Source organism: Mastomys coucha, unplaced genomic scaffold, assembly GCF_008632895.1.
Source record: "Mastomys coucha isolate ucsf_1 unplaced genomic scaffold, UCSF_Mcou_1 pScaffold6, whole genome shotgun sequence".
Lineage (NCBI taxonomy): Eukaryota > Metazoa > Chordata > Mammalia > Rodentia > Muridae > Mastomys > Mastomys coucha.
In genome coordinates, this window is record NW_022196912.1 from 130,004,153 (window position 1) to 130,024,525 (window position 20,373).

General features: G+C 45.2%; 1 protein-coding gene across 2 annotated transcripts in view; it reads left to right on the plus strand.

Annotated features, from left to right (window-relative positions):
• The window catches only part of Ptprn2 (protein tyrosine phosphatase receptor type N2), a 790,024-nt gene that overhangs the window by 718,186 nt on the left and 51,465 nt on the right, over window positions 1-20,373 (plus strand). For both annotated transcript variants that reach the window (XM_031356691.1, XM_031356693.1), the window contains exons 15-16: window positions 6,515-6,662; window positions 20,162-20,235. In XM_031356691.1, the coding sequence (XP_031212551.1) occupies window positions 6,515-6,662; window positions 20,162-20,235 (222 nt within the window). The remainder of the gene's footprint in view (window positions 1-6,514; window positions 6,663-20,161; window positions 20,236-20,373) is intronic.

Below are 20,373 nucleotides of genomic sequence, written 5' to 3' on the forward strand. Positions count from 1 at the left end.
GTTTTGTTCAGCCATGAAGAATGAATGAAATCATATCATTTGCAGAACAGATAGAACCAGAGACTGTCATGGTAGGCAAAATTAACCAAACCCAGAAAGATCCTACAAGCACTCTCTCATACCCAAAGGTAGTAGAGAGACCCTGGAAAGAGGAACAGTAGGAGTGGGAACAAGAGGGGGGGTGTTTAAGTAGAGAAGAACATGTTAGAGAAAAAGACTTTAGATGTAGAAGTGTTGTGGAAAAAAGCTTTCATGGCCATTGCTGTGTCTCCAGATAAAAGGGCTGACCTTCAGTTGGGGCTCCAGCAGAACGCTGGGACAAGAGCCGTGGTTTACAGATGTCTCCTGGATTGCAAGAATGGAAGAGACAGAACAGAGATTTAGAGTGAGACAGTCTATATAACTTTTCTAACTAACTTAAGTTGCTTTTATTTCCCCCTCAGAGAATTTGGAGGGCACTCATCATCAATACAAAATTCTAATCTGTAACAAAACCTTACAGGAATCCCAGGTGACCCACAGACACTCTTTCCATAGTAGCCGAGGTACCAATATTGGGAAAAGCCGAGGGAAAAGATTGATTTTATGAGAAATGAGAGCTTTAGTCAGGTAGGGTGTAAACTGACAAACTAGCAAAGATGAAGTTGATCAACAAACCAAGGCTAGCCTATTCATGATGGTTTTAAAAACAGATTACACTTTACAAAAAATACCATTAACACACTAGATCCACTCTCATTTGGAAGTGTTAGCTACCTGAAGTCACTTGTAGTCTGAGAACATTATATAGAATATTCAATCACAGGTAAATTTTATTTATTTATTTATTTATTTATTTATTTATTTATTTATTAGTTTTTCAAGACATAGTTTCTCTGTATAGCCCTGGCTGTCCTGGAACTCACTCTGTAGACCAGGCTGGCCTCGAAGTCAGAAATCCACCTGCCTCTTCTTCCCAAGTGCTGGGATTAAAGGCATGTGCCACCACTCCCAGTTCACAGGTAAATTTTAAATGTATACACTTCAGACTGTTATGATGGAGTCTCTGGCCTTCCCATTCCCTCCCAAGGGCATCATGCTCTTGTCTAGGAGAATGCCTTTGGACATGCTGCCCACCTGCTAGCTGCTTTCTTAATATCAAATTGTCTGCCAAGGTACCATGATGCTGTGTTCAAGTAAGCATTATTCCATTTAGTAACAGCCCGAAGCACAAGAGTGATGCTGCCAACTTGAGTATGTCAAAAAGAAGCTCCCACATTCATCCTTTAAGTGAAAAAGTAAAATTTATCAAAGAAGAAAGAAATCAAGGGTTAGGGTTACTAAGATCTGAGTTGCTGTTACTAAGTTGCGCTGTTACTAAGACCTGAGTTGTTACTAAGTTGCCACTGTTAAACTCTTATTGGGCTTAATTTATAAAACTTATGATAGGATTATTATAAGGAATAACATTATATACAGAGAGCCCTGCAAGACTCAGCTACCCACTGGGGTGTTGGAAAGTGTCTCCCAACCCCAGGTAAACATTCACACTGATTTGTGAAGAAGGAAGCAGAAAGTGAGCATGGTAACGCAAAGGCCTTGACCTCTAGGCCCTCTTTTCCCCCTAGGACAAGGTCAGAAGTTGGTCCCGGGACCAGAGAGACACTAAGGAGATTGGGTGAATTCCTAATTGGTTTTTTGCCGTCTTTAGAATCCAGTCTCCCATGTGAATGAACAAGCCTGGTATGAGCATCTTTTTGTTTTAAGCAGGAAAATTCTATAACATTTTGAATGTTCAAAGCCTAAACTACAAAGGTAACCAAAACAACCAGCAAGCACAAAAGTAACCAAGCACACAAAAGCACAGCCCTCCCGGGTGCCCTCCCCAGTGCCCTCTCGGGTGCCCTCCCCGGTGCCCTCCCGGGTGCCAGGAAGAACAGAATTCAGGTAGTATTTGTGTTTCCTTTCATCCTATCTTAATTTTCTATTCATTTTTTTGTGATATTTATGTAACCAATGTTACAATTAAAAAAAATAAACCCTTAGGATTAGGAGGATGATTCTGTAGGTAAATTGCTTGTCACACAAGCACAGGGTCCTGAGTTTGAATCCAGAAACCATATTAAAACTAGCCATGGTGGCATGTGCCAGAGACAGGAGGATCCCTGGACTCACCGCCAGCCAGTCTAGGTGAATCAGCGAGCTCCCAGATTCAGTGAGGAGAGGCTAAAACAATAGGGTGCACAGGGGTTAAGGAAGACGCTGGACATACACCCCTAAGCCTCCAACTCCATCCACACTCACACGTGAACACGCACACACACCAAAGCCAAAGAGTCTCCCACCACCACCCAGTCCTCACACCTACGCTTATAGGACAGCCCAGGAAAACAACTACACAGCTACACAGGAAAACTGATCTTGACAAAAACAAAACAAACAAACAAAAAGGTTGTTTAAATGCCTATTGCAAAACACTCACAGCTGAATGCCCACTACAGAATAAGTATAAATACAGTTAAATTCCAAGTTCATTGACCTGGCAACCAGAAGCTGCCTGGTCTAAGAGCACTGCCCAATTAATCCTCCTGGCTCTCACTGTTCCTCCTGTAAGAGCAGGCCACAGGACAGAACAATTTTTGGTTTTATCTTCACTGATTAAAATGTGTTATTTCACTATGAAGGCTGAGCCTCTCTAAAGGCTCGTATCACAAACCTCAAAAGAGGAAGAAAGAGTCCATATTAATTGCTGCAACCAAATGATGGACAGAAGACAACTTAAGGAAGAGTTTGTTTTGGCTAATGGCTAATGATGTGAGGAAATGTTCTATCAGAGCAGAAGAGGCATGGTAGCTGGAACGAGAGAAGTGTGGGCCAGTTGCTCACATCTCAGAGTTCCAGAATCTCAGAGTGAGTTTCTCTTTCTCATAGACATACCCAGAGGTATACTTCTTAGGTGACTCTATATCCAGCCAAGGTGACAGTGATGGTAAACCATCAGAGAGCCTAGAATGTGGCTTATAGGGGTTACCATCACTTCATTAGTAGGAAATGCTCATCAAGTAGAGATGTACAGGACCACCTGGTGAGCAGCACAGACTGGGAGAATGAAGAGCTTGCCTCAGATTTATTTCTAAACAAGCTCATCAATAAATGGCTTAATTCTCAGGAGGAAAAGGACAGTATCAAGAGCTACTGCTTCCATCTGTCTCTTCATCCAAACTGATGCCCAGAGCTCAGGCTGCATCAAACTTAGACGTTCAAATGAACTTGCTGTGACTCCATGGTGAGGCTGATTGTGCAGTTTAAAGTCTCTGTGGTTCATTTTAATAGCACTGGACACAGGGTACCTGGGATCAGGGTGATCCAGTCAGGGCCTGTCCCAAGAGGCATTATTTTGCCACAGAAAGAACTTTCCTGAAAGGGTTTTCTAAAGGAAAGCTGGGGTCAGGCTCTCTGCCCAGCACTATCCGTACCTGCTCCTGATATGAAGGAAGCAACTTCAGTGGGGTGTTGCTCAGCCCCTACACCAGGACTGGACTCAACTGGACTCAGTGACCCTGCCAGATTTCCCCAAAACGGAAATGTTACACTGTGCTAAGATGTCATCCTGTCTTAAAGAATTGGTGCAAAGGGCCATCAAGATGACTTAGCAGACCAGAGACCTTGCCATGCAAGCCTGATGACCTGAGTTCAACTGCTGGAACTTACAGAGGAAGAAGAGGGCTCCCAAAGGTCCTCCTCTGACCTCCACATATACACCGTGGAATACTTACACATATCATACGCATAATGAATAATATATAACAGAAGAAAGTTCTAATGGTGCACAAAATACACCTTTGATGTTTCTCAATGATTACATCTATTCATTCTGTGCATTTATTTGTACATCTGTATACATTTACACATATGTGTTCATACATGTATTTTGTGTGTGGTATATATGCATGTGTAAACTTGTGAAGATGGATACTGGAGGTAGATGTTGGGTCTCTTGCTGAACCTGGAACTTGCCAATTTTACTAGACTAAGTCTGGCCAGCAGGTCCCCAGGGTCTGCCTGTGTCCACCTTCTAGGAGTAAAGGTTCATACTGTCATACCCCTTTAACATGGATGTTGGGATCAAACTCAGGCCGTTCATGCTTCCATGGCAAACTCTTTAACAACTGAGCCATTTACCCAGACACAGTCATCTTCAAGGAAGGTGGCACTGGCTCCATTCTCTAGACTAATGGTTCCTAACCTTCCTAATGCTGTGACCCTTTAATATAGGTCCTCATGTTGTGGTAGCCCCCAAACATAAAATTATTTCATTGCTACTTCATGATTGTAATTTTGCTATTGCTATGAGTTACAATGAAAATATCTGATATGTGATCCCCAAAGGGGTCATGACCCACAGATTGAGAGCCACTGCTCTCGATGGAGCACTTCAATTTTGCCCAGTTTCACGTCCTTCTATCTTATGGGTTCTGACTCCATGCTGGAAGGACCTGAGAGTCAACATTGTGTAGAGAAAGTGGATAGATAAATAGTGCAGTCTGTTGAAACTCAAGGTGCATCCAACTGCAACAGGGGCCTTCTACCACCACCAGGCCCTGCACTTTGCAAGTGTGCCTAGAGGATCTCCATGACCCTTAAGAGTTTCTTTTTGGTATTCACTGGTTTCCAGGGCATGCAGCCACAAGGAGGAGGCACAGCAGGGCACAGCTAACCTCTAGGGACACCCTGGTATGCTTTTGTCAAAGCTTCAAGAAACAATTGAGTGAGCTTCCTTCCATCCTGAGTAACCAGGAACGAGTAGACATTAGGGGTAAGATTGACTAAGAGGACTGCCTGGCTCTTTCAACACTGGGGTGTCAGTGAGTAAAAGTTGTGAGTAAGAGCAATGGGTAGAAGTAGTAGGAAGAATGTGAGCCAATGGCTACTCTGTGCTAAGAGGCCATGCAAGTATGCATGCGAGTATGTGCATGTCTTTTTTCTTGTGTAGACACACTTGAAAACCTATGTCTGTTTTTGGTATATAGCAGATTAAAACCCCGTAAATAAGGCTGGAGATACAACTCAGTGGTGGAGCACTTACCTATTGAGGACAGGAAAGCTGAGTGGCAGTGGACAGCGCTCTGGAGGCCAGGACCACTGAGCTGTAGTGGACAATGCTCTAGACAACGGGACCAGTGAGCTACAGTAGGCAACACTCTAGGGGATAAGACCACTACATCTTACAGAAATCACAAGTCAGCTGGGTTTGGTTCTCCAAGCATCTTTTCTTGAAAGTCTCCCATTTCCAGAGTGAGTGGGTTGGGAAACTGTGCAAGCTGCAGTGTCTTTGTGTCAGGAAATGGTCAGAGGCCTTTATGTCCTCAGTCACCAGTAGTAATGTATGCTCACTGGGAAAACTAACCCTGGGTCTAACTCTGTTTCCTCTGATTTGTGTTTGGTTAATGCTGGACACATTCAGATTTCAGTACAGATCTTAGTAGCTCTGGGTATCAATGGTTAAGCAAACCATTCTAAGAAGAAATAACTTCTGTGTAGAGACTCACGGGAGAGAGACAGGCCCACAGCAGTGGGTCTGCATTCCCTGGCTCTAGACTGATCCATGAGGAGACGCTGCCCCTAAGATGGCTGTCTGACAACCATGTTTCCACATGTTGGCATATGTGCTAACAATGCATGCATCTTCCATGTCATTGCGTGTGTGTGTGTGTGTGTGTGTGTGTGTGTGTGTGTGTGTGTGTGTGCCTGATGGATTGGTAGCACCATTTGAGAATACCATAACTCCTCATTAAATAGGAATCTGTGTGCAGTGACTCCACCCCTGGGACCTGTAGAGAAGCTATATGTCTCTCTTTGAGCCCCTTGGAAAGTGGAGAGTTCTGACTACTCAATGCAGGACCTGATGAAGGCTGTGGTTCTGGTTCAGTCTCTACCCAGAGGCTGTCTGACGGGACCCTGGCTGGATACAAAGGGACTTGCCATCTAAGCTGGCACTTGCAGGGATGCATCCCCAGGGGTTCTTGGTAGCTGTGGACCACTATTTTCCTCTGTAATGTCATTTGATGTGTGTCTTTCCCTCCCTTGATTTGAGAAATGATGCACCCCAGCTGCCCCTGCTCATAAGCTTCCCATGGTTCCATGTGCATGTCTCCCTAATATTGCTTCTCCCTGCACCAGCACTCCTTGCTCCTCAGCACAGCCACCATACTGATCTGGCCCCTGGGTCCTATGTCTGTTCCTCCCCATTCCTGGTAAAAATGACACCCCTATGGCAGACCCCATACTCCAATTGGACATATATTCTTTGCGCGTTTGGCCTGTCAGAGAGCTACCTGTCTTCTCTAGAAGATCACCCTTGCTCAAATGCACTTCACAATTCTAGGTTCAATGCTGAAGTTCAATTCCCAGGTGGTGAAAACACATACATCTTGAGCCAAAAACAAAAGCTAGGATAATTGGCATACTCCATGCTTCCCAGACCTGACCTTCGCCAGTCCTAGATCACACTCCTGACTCTGTGTGTCCTTTTCAGGCCTACATGGAAGACCATCTGAAGAACAAGAACCGACTGGAGAAGGAGTGGGAGGCACTGTGCGCCTACCAAGCAGAGCCCAACAGCTCGCTTGTGGCCCAGAGAGAGGAGAATGCACCCAAGAACCGATCCCTGGCTGTGCTGACCTGTATGTATCTAGCTTGGGTGACCTAGCAGGGGGAGAGGAGGTGGCAGGGAGAGATGGGGAGGGGAAAGGACACTTGGCTGTGATTTACTCTGCCCACCATCACAGTCTGCAGAGCCCTGAGGTCTACTCCACCTCTGTATGAAAGCCTGTTTCCCCTTACAACTGCCCCAGCCCCAAAAGCCAGACTCCCTCTTTGGATCCCATGGTAGACCCCAGAGAATGCCTGTTGGGGACACAGGAACCCTATTGGGAAACATCCCTATGACTGTCTAGTGTAGGAAACCTATGGGATCCTATGGTCTGAGAACTTACGGGGCTGTGGGAATGGGGATGGTCATTAATATAGAGTTAGGTATCCTAGCTCAGCTTTAACAGTGGTCACTGGCATTATGGGTACAATATTGCCACAGACATGGGTGGCTCACTCCACCTGGGTATCACTGCTGTCCTGATGCCACTCCAATAGAGAATAACTTAGTTTCCTATAGTGTAAAAATATACTAGGTGGTCATACAAAATACAGAAGCCCTGGTATAGGGACTGGGTGCATACATCTTTATAGTACCTGGCTCTCTTCCACATCACAAGCCATGAGTATCCACATGACCTAGGGAAAGTTTGGACTTTGACTGACATATGAACCCGCCCAAGGAAGGCCTCGGCGATCAAAGTCTTCCCATATAAATAGGCACCTGATAAGCATTGGTCTATTCAGAGATGATGTGAATAACTCAGCTACTCTTCTACCTCAAGACAAAAGGTACTTGTCCATATTTCAGAAATAATAAAATGAATTTTTCTATCTCTGTTCTGAGAGCCTAGTGAAGCCATGCTGGTCTCAGGTTAGCATAAATAGAGCATACAGAATGAAGATCCATGCTGAGATGGCAGAAAGCACTTTGTCATTGAGCCCTCACCTGGGGCTTTGCAGCCTGCAGGCCAGGAACATCTAAGGGCTCTCATCCAAATAGCAGAATGTTATAGCATCCCCTTCAGTCAGACCTCCTTGGGTTTTCCTTAGAATAAACGCAGGAGTTTGGCCTGAGTTTCAAGCTATGTGCCTTTAGCAGTGAGCCTTTAGAATCCAGGTTACCCACCTACGTGTCAACATTTGCCAGAGAAAGGTTGGTATTCTATTCTACCCTCTGCTTCCAGGGGGGTGATCCAAACATGTTCCCCTTAGACAGCTATGATTAGAAACTTGTAGCTTACAGGTTTTATAGTCAGAAGAAAAGCAAAATAAAACACTTCCCATCAACAATCAGGCTTTGTTAAACACCAGCCATGTCAGAGACTGTTGACAGGTGCTGAGATGCCTAAGTACCAAGCCACTGTCCCTATGGTGGAGTTGGGATGGATAGGGTAAGTGGGGGCCAGGGGGCTGGGCTGGATAGAAGTGGGATAAAGGCATCTGACTGTGCTTCAATTCAGGTCTGCTCCTCAGAACATGCCCTCCTCTAAGAACCTGGCACAGACAAACAGTTGGCACCACTATGATAGCCAAGGGGAGGACCAGGGTCCTTGGGCCTCGGTGACAGACAGATGTTCATTCCTGTCCATCCACACTAGAGTAAGGCATAGAGAAAAATGCTTCCAGGCATGCCAGGAACATGATTGGTACCAACTCCTGCTGCCAACCAATAGCACTCTGCCACCCAGCTCTCAGCTATACTGTTTGTGAAAAGCATGAGTTATGGGAGGCCAGGGTCACTAGGGGACTCAGTTTCTCCAGCTACAAGAACCCCAGCCTCCAGCATTAGAGACAAAATGTTTTACTCTCCAGGTTCTCAAGACCCAAGTAGTGCCCTCTAGCTGTGGGTTGCTGACCTCTGTCCCAGACTCTGGGGAACACCCCTCTTCTCTCCTGCTTTGCTATCCTCTATCTCTTATTAGAGGAATTGGTCCTGCCACAGAGTCAAAGGATGCTGAGCAGGGTTTTTCTCATGTTGCTCTGTTTATAAGAGTACACGCTGATAGCCCACCACAGGAGTGTGAGTGCACGCTGATAGCCCATCACAGGAGTGTGGGTGGTAAGATGGAGATTCCGTTCCCTAGCACTCTATACTTCCTGTCAGAGTGTCCCTAGGTGGGTAGGCACAAAACAGAACTGCCTTTCACTCTGGGTGGGTTACTTTGTCTCCTTTCTGTAACAGTCTTAGGTCTCCTTCATCTCTTACTTTCATCCAGGCCTTCAGGCCCCCAACCTCCAGATTGGCCCTGCTCCAGCCTTGTAGTCCACACCCTCACCTATGCCTGTCATTCTTCCTAGAAGCCCCCTATGCTTGTCATGTGTCCCCATGCTTTGCAAGCTTGTCTCCTTCCTCTGCCCTTGAAGAGCCACACACACCCTTTCTACCCACTGCCTCTTTGCTGGTGTGGTTCTGTCGAAACCCTGCCAAGACAGTCCAGCACTAGGCCAGTGAGGTGGCAAGGGACATAGGAGAATCACAAGTAGGAAGTCCAGAACAGGGTCCCACAGTCCAGACTCTCCAATGCCATCAAATTCTCAAAGAAGCCACAGCCCACACTTTCTAGGCACCAGGCCAGCGTGTGACTGCATCTAGTTGCATTCTTTTGGAACTTTAAAGAATCCATGGGCAGTTTTCTGCTTAGTTACAAAGAATTATGCAATACTTTGTTGGTCTGATTTTTAAGTCACCAGAAGGAATATAATGCTGTTTTGGCACACTATTATAAATAAATGGAAAGAAAATTTTGTATTTGAATTATGATGGGGGGATTAATTGATTGATTGATTGTGAAGCCATAAGCAAGAATACTTCTTGGCACAAAACCAAGAACAAAGAGCTGGATGCACATGTATATGGCAAGGTCTCCTGAGAACAGAGAAGTCTCCTGTTTCATACCTGTGTAGTATTGAGAAGCAACTTGCTGTCCTGGGGGTGAGCTGATAGGATGTGTAGCCAGCTTGCTTCCTATGATAGAAGGAAATCCCCCCAGGTGCTCCTTCCCTCTTCAGTCCTAGGTCTCCTACATAGAGAGTACACATCTATCTACATTTGTATAGGACTCACTGGCCATGCAACCTCCAGGTTGCCATCAGAATCTGAGGTTGTTCCCTTTTAACGATGGCTGTTAGCCCCGGGGATGCCAGCCCTGCCCAGTCATCTATGCTTAGTGAGTTATATCAGGGAGACTGTACTCAACATTCTCTCTAGCAGAGGGAACTTTGTTAAATCTTGGATATTCTGCCCCACGTCTGTCTTACCACGCCACCTCCCCTCTTGGATTTTACTGCCTGTTCTCTTATGTTTCTCACATCTTCAAGTCATTGGTCAAAGAGAGTCAACAAGGCATCCCTCTGTGCTGGCTGAGATCCATTGGGCATCCTCTGGGAGAAGTCTGGTTGATAAGCCTATGCCTGCAGTCTAGCAATATAAACCACTCCCAGACCCTGGCAGCTCTTGCTTGAGCACTCACAACCAGCATACAACCAGAGCTGGCTATGCATTGCTTTGTCTTTCTAGTGACAGCAGTGCTTGTCTTGGAGCTTCTCTATTGCAAGGGGAGGAGCTTGTACTAAGATGGCTGTATAATCTGCCCAGGGTACAAGCCAGCCGTTACCCTCAGACAACTGCTTGCAGAACTGACCCCTCAAAACATGCTGTTTCCCAGGAACTCTCATTAAAATGCTTGGCATGGTACCCCAATCTTTCCAATACCATTTTTAAAGCCCCTTGTTGAAACACTTGGCAGTAACCCACAAACTGGCTCTGGGTTCAGCCACTCCCACTTAGCCTAATTCTAGGCCAAATGATGACTCTACTTTAGACATTAAGATATAAAAATATATTAGCCCACATTTAAAATTAAGGGCCTTTTTACCCATAGCTGCAACTCTGTTATTACATCATGGCCTGATGATGTCACATCGCTAATGTCATCTGACCTCATTGGCTCAATCAGGATATAATAGCTAATGGGTGACTTACATGGCAGTGACTTTTTCTCTCCTGGTACTGGGGCCTTGACATCCCCAATAGAGGGTCAGCATGACAAGTTCCTGCTGTAGCTATTTCTTGGCTCATAGTGTCTAAGACTACAGTCTCCTCTGTTAAGGGATGCCACCATCTTAAGCAAGACCCAATGCCATGACTTTACCACTGCTAAACCACCATTGTGAACATCCTGGCACTCATGGTCTCAGATTTTGGAAGGCAGATATCCAGAATTCATTATATAAACTCCAAGGACATGGCCTAGTCTAGAGCTAGCCTCAATGTTCAAGTGTCCTTGATAATCCTTGTCATGTACATCTGCCATTTGTTTTGCTCTGCCTTAACCAGGCCACCATCATGGCTCACAGCCCTACTTTTCTTCCCTATATGCCCCTAGTAAAGCAGTTATCACAGTGACTACCTCCCTTACCAGGTGATCAGGAGGCTTCCACACAGGAGCCTGTCTGAGAGCTGTATAGGCCCACAGAAAGCTCACCTGACTCCTCTCCAGTGTTATCCAACCTAACAGATGTGCCTGGCCAGCACACCCCCACAGAGCTACAAGGAGCAGCATGTTCTATCATCTCAATGTACAGCACCTCCCATTCCCATATGCTCTTCCTCTTCACTTTCCTGCCTCCATCCCCAGTCAGCTCATCCTTATTGACTCTATAGGTTTATGCTTCCAAAGATTATAGCTAATGGTAGCTTTTCATCGGAAGTTAGGCTAACCCTGATGGAGTCCCAGTAAAGACCACACATGCTGTCAGAGCACCTGTGATCTATAGGTAACAACCCAGGACAGAGATCTTACCCACTGTCTGGTACCTGAGTATCTGGTGCTTGTTCTTTGTCATCTGGCTCATGGGAGTCTCCCATACAAGAGTTCATGTCCTAGAGACAAATGCAAGTGGACTACAGATGGGAAAGGCTCTTACCAGGTTGTGTCTGGGAGGCCACAATGGACTACTTGTGACCCACTGTGAGGCAGCCAAGGAATCCAGGCATAGGAGGTGAAGACAGTCAGCTACAGCAAGCTTGCAAGTTTGAGGAAAGCTGCTTTAGTTTTCTGACCTCTGGAAGCGAGGGCTGTCATGTCCAGTCATTGAATGCTTCAAAGTTGTGGAAGTTGTTACATCAATACAGGTAGCTTGCACACTGAAAATGAACCAGCTCAGCACACTAAGACCCACCTTGGGGATGGACCCTCACTGCAGGCATCTCTGCTACAACTATCAGAAAAAGGTGCTACAACTATCAGGAAAGGGTACATGTTTGTGGAAATGGTCTGCTGTTCTTCCCGTGGAAAAGGAGGGAGTGTGGCTAGTGGGACCATTTCCTCAATTGGGAAGCAGCCTCCTGCATTCGTAGTTTGGTATCACTAAGGGAAGAGCTCAGTTCTTTCTCTTATACTTTTTCATCTGATAGCATTAGACAGTGACTCCACTAAGAAGTTCTGGGTCAGGGCTCCTGCACACATCCTCAGCAGAGTTCTACTCCTACCTCTGCTCTACCCTGTGGCCAAAGAGGTACCACCACCATCTTGGCTTCAGCAAAGATCAGTGCTTCTCTGGTTGTTTTGTTCTGTTTTGAGACAGGACCTCCTCCATGTAACTGTGGCTGGCTAGGCACTTGCTATGTAGACCAGACTAGCCTGGAACACACAGAGACCCTCCTACCTTTGTCTCCCAAGTGTTTGGATGAAAGGCATACTTGCCCTAGCCACTGCTTCTGGAACAAATGTGTCCACCATGCTTGTGATTCTGCTCCTGGGTGGCAGAGACCATGGCTTCCTTTCTCAGAGCCCCTACAGAAGATGCATCTCTTCCTGGCTGTGAGATTGCTGGTCCTTTTAGGTCTTCGATGTTCTTCCACAAATGCCTATTGCAGGTTAAGTTTCTGAGTTACATGGGATAATTCTAGCTGTGTATCCTTCCTATGCTTTTCTGGAACCATCTTAATGATCCTAAGCATTCCAAGGGTCAGAAGACACATCTCTGGGTCCCCATTGAATATCATGATATCAGTCAAAGATGGTACCTCTACCTTTCTGTCCCCCAAACAAGCTTTATTCTTCAAAAGCTATACAATGTGCCCACCAATAAGATTACTTTTCTCTGAAAATTATAAAAGTGTGATCTGTGTGTGTGTGTGTGTGAGAGAGAGAGAGAAAGAGAGAGAGAGAAATAAGCACATTTTATATGCTAATGTGCTTATATGTGCATGCATATGAGTGTGGGGACCAATGAGAAACTTCAGGTACCACCTCAAGGTATCCACCTCCTTTGAGACAAGGTCTCTTATTGGCTTGGCATACATCAGTTAAGCTAAACTTGCCAGCTGGCAATCTTCAGGGATCTTCCAGTCTCTGCCTCCCAGTACTTGGATCACAGGATCACACCACCATGATTGATAATTTATACTGGTACTTGGATCAAGTTCATGTCCTTATTGCATGTAGGAAAGTGTTTTAGCAATGGAGACATCCCTGCAGACCCTAAAAGTGTGGTTTTATAGATGCTGACCCCACTTCAAGCTCAAGGTCCCTGGTGCTGTGTTTTACCAACTTCAGATCTTGTGTCCTTGAGCAGGGCTGAGTCATAACCTATGTGTGGAAAAGGCCCTTCAGGGAGGACCTCACAGGCAGCATGGTCCTTCCTGGCTTGCCTCTGTATGCTTATATGAGATGGTTCAGTAGATACGTAACAAAGTGAAGGTGCTAAAACCCCAGGGACCCCAAATCCCTGCACTGTGCATCTAGGAGAGACCTGTGTGTGCTGTAGGCTGGAGCTGTGGAACTAACCAAGGCTGTTGAAGCTCAGGTGATCCTATTGCCAGCTGCAGATGCCAGACGTGGGACTGCAGGCTCAGTGTTTTCTCCGTTGGGTTTCATTTTTACTCTATTCTGCTTTTTTCTTGCTATCATTCCTTCCTTTTGGAACAGGGATGTTTGTTCTGTGTTGTAATGTGTTGGAAATCTGTGGCTTTGATCTTACAGGGGCTTCTAGTTGAAACTGGGTTCTCAGGAGAAAGTTCATGCTTTAAGCTTCTGAGTGACAGTGATACTGTTAGAAATTGATGGGGACTTTTGGGGATAGAGTAACTTAATTTCAGAGATGAACATCTCTTTAGAGGATGAGGACAGAATGCTATGACTCAAAGTATATTTGAGTGTCAAGTGGATAAGAGGTTGAGTTGTGATTCTTTTATTTTTAGGGTTTTTTTTATGATTATATGTATATGGGTGTTTTGTCTACCTGTATATCTGTGCATCATATGCATGTCTGGTACCCTCAGAGGCTAGAAGAGGGCATCAGATCCCCTGGAACTGGAGTTACAAAGAGTTGTAGCCATCATATGAGTGCTGGGGATCAAACCCAGGTCCTCTGGGAGAGCAACCAGTGCTCTTAACCACTGGGCCATCTCTTCACCCCTGCAAGTATTAATCTTAATTATCAATGTAGCTAGATCTGGAATCCTGGAAACACACTTCCGGATGTGTCTGAGAGTATTCCAAAAAGCCTTAACTGGTGCTCGAGAAATGTTTCAGTGGTTGAGAGCACTTGCAGAGGACCCAGGCTCTGTTTCCAGAATATACATGGGGGTTCACAATCACCTATGACTCCAGTTCCACAAGATCTCAGGCTATGTTCTGACCTCCACAGGCACCAGGCAAACACACACACACACACACACACACACACACACACACGGAGAGAAACAGAGAGAGACAGAGAGAGACAGACAGAGAGAGAGAGAGAGAGAGAGATCACATATATGAACCCACATGTATAAATTTTAAAAATAATTTAACTGTAACTATGAGGGAAGATTTACCCCAAATGTGGATAGCACCATTCCAAGGGCTGGGATCTCCACCTGAGTAAAGAAGAGAGCAGAGCATCAGCTTTCACTCCTTGTTTACTTCCTGACTGTATACAATGTAACTAGCTACCTACCACGTCTCTCCAAGCATGGTGGGCAGTATTTACCCTCAAGTTGCTCCTTAAGTTGCTGCATCTGGTACTTTGTCACAGCAACAAGAAAAGCAGGTCACATTATTTCTTTCTGTTCCTAGGCATTCAGAGACATCCATCTGGCTTCTCAGAGCATTGGAGCAAGCACATATAACAATGTGTTCTTTTGCCTAACTAAAGTAGGTCTGAATACAGTCAGTTCTGTATATTTGTGATCCCTTGCTGAGAACATGGTGCAGCACTGCTGTCTGGGTTACTGAGAGTAGTAGGTAATATCTGGTTACATAATTGCTGTTTATTAGCTGTCAGTGGACATGTGAGAGTAGGGAAGGAAGCTGTGACCATGGAGACCATTCATTGGGTTGACTATAAGGAAGAGTGAGGAGCATAGAGGAGTGACAGTGATTCAGGTGGATGACCAACATGGTCAAATGAATGGTGCAGAGGGATGAGCACCCTACAGGGTTGAGACACGGAGGGATGAAGAACATAGAGGCATAAGGAACATGAGATGAGCACATGGAGATTTGATGGACATGAAGGGACAAGCACATAGAGGGGGAAGGGACAGTATATTGAGCACCTTGGAGGACCATAGGAGGATGAGTACCACAGGGAGAAGAAGAACATCGAGAGACAGGCAACTTGGAGGAATACATGTACCAGTGAGATGGAGTTGAGTGGCTACACACTGCTATTGCTTGGACCACATGAGCAGCAATACCAGGAGCTGTAGGAATCACTTTTCTGAGAGGTCTATTCTAGACCAAAGATGTATCTTCTAAATACCAAGATTCTATTTCCCATATCCATTAGTGATGAAACTTCAGAGCTCTCTACAGTTTCAGGAAGACTGTCCTCATGGGCTTTTTTCCCTTGGAATTCTGGAATTTGTTCCTTATGTTGGCACTTGTGAAAGTCATTTTCTATTTACTGATGAGACGGTGGTCTTTACACACATTTTGCTAACTCAGTGGACTTCCACTCCATCTGTGGGCCCATCTGTAGTCTTAAACTTATTCCTGAACTCTTCACTGTGTTCTAATAATAGATGCCATTTATCACAACAGTCCTGTAATTAGATATTAAACTCCATATTTCAAAAAACAAGTCCAATCCTCTGAAACACTGAGTAATTTATCCAAACACTCCAGGCTAGCAAATGGCAGAGCTCAAACTTAAAGCTGTTTTTGCCTGAGACTGGCCAAGAACATTGATCTTCCTGGGCCTCCATTTCTTCTATATAAAATAAGAATATCGCCCCATTTAATATGTAATATAGGTATCCAGGTGAGCAGAGATGACATAGGTAAAATATGGAATGTTATAGAAATTAAGAATATTGCTGAACAAGGTACTGATATGTGACAGATACTGGGGAAAGTCAGAAGATAGTGGTGTGGGGTGGGTTTGACCAACAATATTCTCCATATTTGTTCCTCACTTTTCCTCCCAGATTGTGGATCTCATTAGAAAGAAAATAGCTCCAACAATTGTAGGACTAGATGCAGAAAGCAAGATGCTCCTGGCTCCAGAGTTCTCAGACTGAGTTTTGAAAAAACACACCCACTTGTTAACTGAAATTGCTCAAAGATGCCGTCATTGGCCTGTGTGTCCAGTCACTGTTGCCATGTGAGTGCTACCCTGAGGACAGGAAGGGATAACTCCTAGAAAGCATGGATAGGGGTGGACCTGGTGTTTGTTCACCCCGCTGGCTTTTCTGAAACTTACAGTTGACCTGACATGTATAGAGTGATCTCATAAGCCCCTCTGCCATCCCTAGCATCTTTGTAGTCCAGGAAGCCTGTCTTTGATGCTCATAATGCTGTGTGCATTCCTCTGGCTGGCTCCTATAGCACTGCTTTTAAAACATAAACAGGGAAAGAAGACTACACATTAGGTCAGAGATTTGCTACTGACTTATCATTGTGCATGTCCCTGTTTTGCACGTTGTACTGGCCCTTTTAGGAAGGCCCCTTGGGCTTCCAAACACATGGCCCAAAGTAGGCCAATGTTAAAAACAAAATAGCCTAAGTTTAAAAGCAACATACAAATTCAAAATACAGTATAAAACCAAATATACCAGCTGAGGGCAGGAGGGCTTATCCTTCACTTGAGATTCTTAAGATGCGGGGAAACATGAATGTGCAGCCTGCCTGCATTCTGCACAGAGGTCCACAGCAGCTGCTGTTAGCAGGCAGAAAGCCATGTCAGATTCTCTTCATATTCAGACTGAAGGCTCCTGCTCACTGTCTTTCTTGTCCCAAGCTTCCAGGTTTAGGGGACTTTTTCAAAGCTTTCTGAGTCCAGCTGTAGCCACCTGCTGAGCCCAAGCACACAGTTGCCCTGTCTGCTGTTCTGGGCCAAGCTGTTCCTGTGAGAGAAGCCACAGTTGCTCTCAGATCTCCCCAGCCTAACGAAGAGTTCCACTGGGAACATTCAGCACTTACTGAGCAGGCATGCAACACTGGAGCCAGGGAATCATGAGCAGAGGTCTTTCTCTTCCTTGTTCCTTCCCCCACCAGATCCTGCTGTTTATAAATGTTTCTCAGGAGTTCCCCCTGTTACCTCAAGTTAGTGTATTGAGAACATTTACGGTAAATCAGATTTCCAGGTGCCCCTCTGGAATACTCTGGAAGGAACTAGGAATATGGTTCTCTATTACAGTATTACAGAGTCGGTTTAGCAGGCCAGCACAGCAAATTGAAGGTGGTACATCTCTTTTTTTTCCCTAGTATGTGTGAAAATATAGAATATTGAGTAATTTAATACAGGATACTATTCCTTAACAAATATTTATGATGGTAACTTGGAGTCAGGAAAAGAAAGTGTACTTCAGCTTCCTGATGCTGCCAGTTTGTAGTTAGTACCGTTATGCACGAAGGAGCCATCCAGTCTGTGGGATTTTTTTGATAACCCACATCTTTGCTAAAAAACTGCAAAGATAGCTTGGCATTCACTGACTTAACTGCTTCATGGTGCTTCTGCAACCGTCAACAGACACATAGGTCAGCAGATAAATGTTTATACCATGAGGTGAGATGTATGAACCTTCATCCTGTCTACAGATGTTTCCTGCCTAATCCTGTCTCTACTGGAAACACTCCCACCACACCCTAAGACAGAATGCTGGCCTGCAGTCTTCTGTTGCTTAGAGCTCCAGCAGATTGTACTTCCTAAGTTCAATCTGGTATAAGTCTCATAACTTCCCCAACCCTGGAACATAGTGGGGGTTGATTTAAGTTACATACATGCATGCATGCATGTCTGTGTGTGTGACTGCCTACACAAGTACAGATTCCCTTCGAGGCCAGAAGAAGGTATTAAGTCCCTAGGAGTTGGAATTACCATCCATTGCAGGCCACTGATGTGGATGCTAGGAACCCTACTCAGATTGTCTGCAAGAGGAGTATGCCCTGGTAAATGACTGAGCTATCTCTCCAGCACCTATTGTTGCTGTTGCTGTGTTGCTGTCATTTTTAATTATGGCTGGAGGTATATGTAGCTCAGTTCATAGAATGCTTGCCTAGCATTATAAGGCCATGGATTTGATCCTCAGCATTATATAAATCCAGTGTGGTGGTACATGCCTGTTAACCCAGCACTGGGGATATGGAAACAGGAGGATTAGATAGTCAAAGTCATCATGGACTACACATGGGCTACAGGAGACCTTGTCTATGAAACTAGAGCCTGGGGTGACAGCTCAGTGGTTTAGTGTGTACAGCTTTTCCAGAGGAGCCGAGTTTAGTTTTTAGCACACACTTTGGGCAGCTCACAACTACCTATAACTCCAGCATCAGGGAGATCTGACAGCTTTAACTTCCATGGGTACCTGTACTCACATGTGCACCCATACAAAACCCCACATAATTACTTAGCTTTTTAGATAAGGGCTAAGATGGCTCAGGAGATAAAATTCTTGCTATGCAAGCCTGAAAACAGGAGTTCAGTCCCCAGAACCCAAACACATTCAAGATAGGAGAGAACCAACTCTACAAAGTTGTCTTCTGACTGTACACATGCTTCAGGGCACAAGTGCACCTACACACACAGTCACACACACACATCCACATATACATACTCACACACACACTCATACACATACATACATTCATAAACATACATATTCACACACATACACACACACACACACACTCACACACATACACATACACACACTCACACACATACACACACACATACTCACTCACACACACACTCACACACATATATACTCACATATATACGCATACTCACACAAACATACATACACACTTACGCACACATACACATATACAGTCACATACACATATACACACACACACTCACACTCATGCACACAGACATATTTTTTTTCAAAGTAAAACCTTCAAGAGAAATGAAAGAGCTAGAGAGATAGACATTGTTGTAACATCCTTTAATACTCACACTTGGGAGGCGGAAGCAGGTGGATCTCTATGAGTCTGAGAGTTGCCTGATTTACAAAGCAAGTTCCAGAATAGTCAATGCTGCATAGTGAGGCCCTGTTTCAAAATGAAATTACAGAAACATGTGGGGAGAAAAAGTTCTCAAGTCTGCCTTGATGCAAGTGGGTGGGTCTAGGACCTAAGACCCACCTTCTACAGGAAGTGGCCTGTCTGAGGAAGGCTTAAAGGGCTTACAAGTATAGGCGACTGTCTCCCCAGAATAAAAGACATGATGTGGTGTGCTCCTCGGAGAAACATCTGGGGGTGGGAGCAATGATGGAGAGTTTGAACTTGCTACTGAAGGAGAAAGGCTTTCACAGGCTCTGGTGCTCTTAGACGGTTCTGTCTTCACAGTCTTCATCTGCCCCTTCTCCCCTTCTCCACTGCACACCGAGTTCCATATCTAAGGTGTTGCATCATTAATCCCACTGTGGGGCCCGTCTCCACAGTACTCAGATTTTGCTCTTTCAGGACACATTCTTATCTTGACAGTGGACATGTTTCTCCTTTGTTCACTCTTCATCTGTATTTTCTCTGACCCTTCCTTTCCTTTTGAAACTAAATTCTAACAAAGGCAAGGATTTAGTGATTTACCAACAACTCTTACATTTTGGATAGTGGTCTTCCTGTTAATGTGCACGGTTATGTTTATTTACTGAGTGTTAACAGAGCTGTCTGTCACTAAAAGGCCAGTGCTCGGTTAATTCTGTGTAGAAGATAAATTTGGCATTTGAGCTCAACAAAGGAGGAAAACTGTCAAGGTGTCTGAATTCTGCCAAGTGAGAACCCTGGTGCTTTTCCCCATACACATGCTACAATGCCCTTATACCAAAGATTCATACACGGAGCGAGGAAGGGGAGGGCCCACACAGCAAGTTGTGGTCCAGAGCTGAAAGGGCTAGAAGGGGAGCCTTAAAGCACATGGAGCCCACAAGGCACCCCCAAACCTACCCAAGCAGTGGTTAGCCCTCCTATAGTTGGAGGGCTATACAGCAATTTGATCCTCCACTCTTGGAGGGCTATACAGCAATGTAATCCTCCACTCTTGGAGGGCTATACAGCAATGTAATCCTCCACTCTTGGCTTACTTGCAGATGATCACTCCAGGATCCTGTTAAAGTCTGAGAACAGCCATAGCAATTCCGACTACATCAATGCCAGCCCCATTGTAAGTACATGGTCCCCGGGGAGGGAAGGCACAGGTCTATTTCTTAGGTGGTCATGGGCCATGTGGTAAAGAAAGTTCTGGGTTAGGTCCCTGGTCTGGCTTATCAACTGGTGAAGTACTTGGTCCCTGTCTTGCTGC